At 44.2% G+C, this 6,594-nt stretch overlaps 1 protein-coding gene and 1 long non-coding RNA gene across 2 annotated transcripts in view; both read left to right on the forward strand.

Annotated features, from left to right (window-relative positions):
* The window catches only part of LOC119339819 (diacylglycerol kinase 4-like), a 41,589-nt gene that overhangs the window by 2,170 nt on the left and 32,825 nt on the right, over window positions 1-6,594 (forward strand). The window contains exons 2-4 of the mRNA XM_037611721.1: window positions 2,357-2,479; window positions 2,781-2,918; window positions 3,000-3,085. Coding sequence (XP_037467618.1) covers window positions 2,357-2,479; window positions 2,781-2,918; window positions 3,000-3,085 — 347 coding nt within the window. The remainder of the gene's footprint in view (window positions 1-2,356; window positions 2,480-2,780; window positions 2,919-2,999; window positions 3,086-6,594) is intronic.
* On the forward strand, window positions 7-1,256 carry LOC119339820. Its single transcript, XR_005164206.1, has 2 exons — window positions 7-285; window positions 386-1,256. It is a non-coding gene; the product is annotated as an uncharacterized LOC119339820 (long non-coding RNA).

Below are 6,594 nucleotides of genomic sequence, written 5' to 3' on the forward strand. Positions count from 1 at the left end.
CTGCCCACCTACCAGCAACAGCCCTACCATCAGCAGAAGCAGCAACCGTAGATTTTCGCAGCCGCCTCTACCGCCTTCATGCCTCCACCTGCCAAATGATTTCATATGCCGATATGACCGCTCCCCCTCCACAACCCATCTAGGATCCACCCCACCCATCACCTCCCTTCCGCCCCTACCTAACAATCTCCTCGGATCAGGTTCTGGTTCAGGCATGCCTTACTTCCACAAGCTCGACTTCCCAAAGCATGATGGTTCGGTCGATCCTCTTGGTTGGCTCAATAGGTATGAGTAGTTTTTTCGTGGACATTGCACGGACGAGGCTGACAAAGTCTAGCCTGCAGCCTACCACCTCTCCAATGACACTTAGTTCTGGTACTTACAGCTCAAGCGCGATTTTGGCATGCCAAAAGGGAGCAGTTCAAGGAAGCTTGCCGCGTTCAGTTTGGGCCGTCACTCCACACCAATCCCTTGGGCGAGTAGGCACAACTGCCATTCACTTCCTCGACTAGTGCTCATGTGCTACAACAATGAGCCATTAACACCGTCTCAACAACGGTTTCTGTGCACAGTAGGTCTGCCCTATGGTCTTCGCATTGACGTCAAGCTTCAGCTTCCATCTGACCTGCACACCGCCTTCTCCCTCGCCAAGGCCTATGAGCAGCAGCATTCCCTCCAACAACGTCACTGCACCAGCCTTCTGGTCCTACAGGGCACTTTTGCCCCTCCGATCTTCCTGCGGTCAATGCATCTACAATACCTTCCCCACCAGCGCCACTAGCACATGTTTTGTCGTCAACCACTCCGGAGCCAACCCCGCCATGGCAGGTTCGGCGCCTCAATCCAGCAGAGTTTAGCAGAACGTAGTCGCCAAGGCCTTTGCTTTATCTGCGACGAGATTTATGTTTGGGGTCACCGGTGCGCGCGGCTCTTCTACAACTTACAACCTGCGGACAAGCTGTTTTTCAAGGAAGAGAGAGATGTTATGTGGACCAGCCCATCAAACATGGAGTCTTATCCCTTAATTAGAGTCCTAGTTGATAAAGCATCTTTGTTAGTGAAGAGCCCAGTGGAGTCTTATATTACTTAATTAGAGTCCTAGTTGATTAAGCATCTTTGTTAGGAAAGAGTCCAGTCAGTTTAGAGATTGTATTAGAGTTTGAATAGATTTACGGGCTTGTTTGCCAAGTCTTGTCTATTATCTAAAGGGACCGGCCCCTCAATAAAGCAGAGAAGAATATTGTCGTTTACTTTTATATCTACTTTTCAGTAATTAGGCTTAGGTCAGTAGTAGATTCTTCCATATATGCAGCCATGCTGTTATTATTGTCAATAGATGTTCACGTTCATCTCTGATAAAAAATAATATATACTACAGAGGTATATTAACCTTGCGGATATAACAATATTAATCTGCATTAGGGTGATCCAGTGTACAAATATGAACCTTGTTGATGGACTTAGCTGGAAAAGATCCTTGTCCATTGTTACAGTGATACCATGCTTACACGATTATGGCACTGCTAGCAAGAAATGAACTGCGGCAGGTCGGTAGATGTTACCATTGTTCAGGGAGCTGCTGGCGCAAGAAGATGGTGAATAAGTATGTAGAGGAAACAACTGAATAGTTGAAACATCATAGAAATCGGAAACTTAATATGCTTATTCTGGCACAAGTTTATCGTTTTCGTTGGGTAAGAGAAACAGTGTACACACACACGCGCGCACAATAAGTACATAGAGTACCCCATATATATATGTACCCCATGCATGCACGCACACACACAGTGTTTGCGCATGGGTTACTAAAATATGTCCAAGGTTTTTCTCTGCCGAGGAAAATGGGAAATGTTAGTTCTCACGACTGACATAACTGCATTGATGATTCTGATGGCAGATACAGGACACTGCAATAGCCTTTCACTTCACGCTCTCAATTGCATAAAGCTTTTTCATTTTGTATGAATCTGAATTGGCTTTATTGTGCACACTAGAGTTTTATTTACTGTCGCTTAACCTCCATCCTTAAGAATCTATTGTTTTCTATTGTGGGGGTGGGGTGGGGGTGGGGTGGTGGGGTGGTGGGGTGGTGCAAGTATCTCAGTATAGTGGCAGGATATAACCTAAATTAGAAAACTCTCACCTTTCTACTTCCTGTATATGTTCTGCTCTGTTGCTGGAACTTGGATCAGCACTCTTTGTACTTATATTCTGGTTGAGCGTGGGAATATTGATCAACATGCCATATCTTCAATTTTTTTGAACTGCTGCATCTTGAAAGGCAGAAATATACCTTTTCCAAAAAGACAGAAATACTAAGCAGTTTTGTTACTGACGCCAGCTTTTATGACTCCAGGTTTTCGATATTACAGTCGTTAAGCCATCTGCATTTGTGGAATATGGATTGGGTTGTTTGGAGCAACTTGCTGATTATGGGGATCATAGTGCAAGATCAGTTCGCAATAACCTGAGAGTCATGGTAACTTAACAACTAAACACCATTACATCAGTTGTGTGGCATATAACTCGTATTTTTTTCGTCAGATTTAAGGTCAAATTAGGCTTGAAATTCAATGGAGCCTTACCTTTTAGGAAGGAGGGAGTATTATACTATTCGATTCTTAAGTATTTTGAGTTGAAAAGAAGAAATAATCTGACTAAAATTATGACGGGAAGTATATTGTTTCACTGTTCCATGCAATGCCGTACACAGTAGTCAGCAATACCCTTCTCATTTTCCCCAATGATTTCTGAATACTTACTGTGCTTAACGTACCTAGGTAGCAGGAGGTGATGGTACAGTAGGTTGGGTGCTGGGATGCTTAGGAGAACTATATGTGCAGAACCGGGGACCGGTTCCTCCAGTTGCTGTCATACCCCTTGGAACAGGAAATGATCTTTCCAGGAGTTTTGGTTGGGTAAAAGGTGTCTTTCTTTTGTTCTTACAGCCTTCCTGTGATACTTACTCGGAATTTTCATCACTTAACTGTTATTTTCAGGGTGCTTCATTTCCTTTCTCATGGAAAGCAGCTGCTAAACGATCTCTCTACAAGGCTATTTTGGGCACAGTTTCATGTTTAGACAGGTCACTCTTGTTTATTTAATAGTGAAGTTTTTAAGATCTTCTACATATTCTGTTTTCTAATTTAGTACAAACGTGATGCATATGTATTAGTTAATTTAATTTCCAGCTAAAGCAATCCCAACCTAATTTAAAGGACAGCTGCCTCCTGGTTGCCTGTGCACTTCTTGATATGCCTGTTGCTTTAGCTAGCCACCACCCATAACAAATAAGGACTAACATTGTCCTTGAAATGTACACCTCTCTTTCCAAATGTGTGGGTTTCAGACATGAATACGATCTCCGGTACACAGTTGACCATCACATTTTGATACTTGTATATTAGCAGAAGTTATAAAAATATATAACTGCTTGAAGTACTTTTGACGATAAATCTACTAATTTCACATGAAAAACGAAGTTACAAAATTGTGATTGCATCCATTCCTAAATGACATCTATTTGGGAAATGAGGTAGTTACTGTCATGTGGGGCGCCCACTACTAGTCCTTGGATTATACCAATTGTGATACATTGTAAGTGATTAATGTTAGCTTAAACTGCGAGTGCTCGGGGTTGAGCTGCGAGTGCTCGGGACTAGGAAAGGAGCGTCATGTGGACTAGCACGAGAGAGACACTGGATCTTGGTGAGTGAAGCTTGAATGCCATTTTCTTGCTAATGAAGAAGATACATGTCCTTTTATAGGACTAGTTACGTACTGGTTAGCACAAGAGTTTGCTAGTAGTACTTGTGTGAACATGGAAGCAAAAATCCTAGCCACACTTCCCTGACTACTATCCTGAGTTGTATCCTATCCTATGCAGCCTATTTTTGACTTTGTTGCTCTTTGTTCACACTAGCTGTGCATGAGACAGGGTTTAGTCCACAATTAATCCAAACAGTCTTCATGGAATTTCCCATGTTAGTAAGATCCTAGTGATTTATCCTACGACATGATCGTAGCTAACACCCTCTTTGAAAAGAGAGAATCACATCTAGTGACTTTTAGTAGTGGTCAACACTCTAGCCAGATTGATTTCATCCTCTCGAGAAGAGAAGACAGGCGTGCGTGTCTAGACTGTAAGGTGATACATGGAGAGAGTGTTGTCCCTCAGCATAAGCTTGTGGTTGCTGACTTCCGCTTTCGGATTCGTGTCCAGCGGGATAGACGTGCCAGAGTCGCTTGAACGAAGTAGTGGAAGCTCAAGGGGGAGGTAGCTCAGACGTTTAAGGAGAGGGCCATTAAGGAGGGCCCTTGGGAGGAAGAAGGGGATGCGGACAATATGTGGATGAAGATGGCAACTTGCATTCTAAGGTGGCCTCCGAGTAGTTTGGAGTGTCCGAAAAAGGTTTTTTTTTTACCGAAAAAGAGTTTGGAGTGTCCAGGGGAGGTAGAAGCGAAGCTAAAGATACTTGGTGGTGGAATCATGATGTCCAGAAGGCTATTAAGGAGAAGAAAGATCGTTTCAGATGCCTATACCTGGATAGGAGTGCAGACAAGATAGAGAACTACAAGATGGCAAAGAAGGCCGCTAGGCGAGCTGTGAGTGAAGCAAGGGGTCGGACATATGAGGATCTCTACCGGCGCTTAGGCACGAAGGAAGGCGAAAGGAACATCTATAAGATGGCCAAGATCTGAGAGAGGAAGACGAGGGATGTTGACCAAGTCAAATGCATCAAGGACGGAGCAGACCAGTGCCTGGTGAAGGACGAGGAGATTAAGCATAGATGGCAGGAGTACTTCAACAAGTTGTTCAATGGGGAAAAATGAAAGCTCTACCATTGAACTGGACGACTCCTATGATGATACTAACTCTACCATTGAACTGGACGACTCCTTTGATGATACCAGCTCTACCATTGAACTGGACGACTCCTTTGATGATACTAGCAGGCGTTCTGTGCGGCGAATCCAGGAGTCTTGAGGTCAAGGAGGCTTTAGAAAGGATGAAAGGAGGCAAGTCGATGGGTCCTGATTGTATCCCCATTGAGGTGTGGAGAGGTCTCAGGGACATAGCGGTAGTATGGCTAACCAAGCTTTTCAACCTCATTTTTCGGGCAGACAAGATGCTGGAATAATGGAGACGGAGAGTATTAGTACCAATCTTCAAGGACAAGGGGATGTTCAGAGTTGTACTAATTACCATGGAATTAAGCTGATGAGCCATACAATGAAGCTATGGGAGAGTCATTGAGCACCGCTTAAGAAGAATGACAAGTGTGACCAAAAGTCAGTTTGGTTTCATGCCTGGGAGGTCGACCATGGAAGCCATTTTCTTGGTATGACAATTTATGGAGAGATATAGGGAGCAAAAGAAGGACCTGCATATGTGTTCATTGACTTGGAGAAGGCTATGATAAGATACCGCGGAAGGTCATGTGTTGGGCCTTGGAGAAACACAAAGTCCCAGCAAAGTTCATTACCCTCATCAAGGGCATGTACGATAATGTTGTGACAAGTGTTCGAACAAGTGATGGCGACACTGATGACTTTCCGATTAAAATAGGACTGCACCAGGGGTTAGCTTTGAGCCCTTATCTTTTTTGCTTTGGCGATGGATGAGATCACAAGGGATATACAAGGAGATATCCCGTGGTGTATGCTCTTTGTGGATGATGTGGTGCTAGTCGATGATAGTCGGACAGGGGTCAATAGGAAGTTTGAGCTTTGAAGACAAACCTTGGAATCGAAAGATTTTAGACTTAGTAGAACTAAAACCGAGTACATGAGGTGTGGTTTCAGTACTACTAGGCACCAGGAGGAGGAGGTTAGCCTTGATGGGCAGGTGGTGCCTCAGAAGGACACCTTTTGATATTTGGTGTCAATGCTGCAGAAGGATGGGGATATTGATGAAGATGTGAATCATCGAATCAAAACCGGACGGATGAAGTGGCGCGAAGCTTCTGGCATTATCTGTGACGAGAGTGCCACAAAAGCTAAAAGGCAAGTTCTATAGGACGGTGGTTCGACCTGTAGTGTTGGCCAACTAAAAGACGACATTTTCAACAGTTAAGTGTGGCGGAGATGAGCATGTTGAGATGGATGTGTGGCCACACGAGGAAGGACCGAGTCCGGAATAATTACATACCGGAATGATTATATACGAGATAGAGTTGGGGTAGCACTGATTGAAGAGAAGCTTGTCCAACATCGTCTGAGGTGGTTTGGGCATATTCAGCGCAGGCCTCCAAAAGCTCCAGTGCATAGCGGACGGCTAAAGCGTGCTGATAATGTCAAGAGAGGTTGGGGTAGACCGAACTTGACATGGGAGGAGTCCGTAAAGAGAGATTTGAAGGATTGGAGTATCACCAAAGAACTAGCCATAGACAGGGGTGTGTGGGAACTTGCTATCCATGTGTGAGAACCATCAGTTGGTCGCGAGATCTTATGGGTTTCATCTCTAGCCTACCCCAACTTGTTTGGGACTAAAGGCTTTGTTGTTGTTGTTAGTAAGATCCTGGTGATTTGTCAAGTCTGTATTCGATGGTCCTGTTTTATGATGCCAACTGCAGCACACATTGGCTTTTTTTT

This window comes from Triticum dicoccoides, chromosome 7B (genome assembly GCF_002162155.2).
Source record: "Triticum dicoccoides isolate Atlit2015 ecotype Zavitan chromosome 7B, WEW_v2.0, whole genome shotgun sequence".
Taxonomy (NCBI): Eukaryota; Viridiplantae; Streptophyta; class Magnoliopsida; order Poales; family Poaceae; genus Triticum; species Triticum dicoccoides.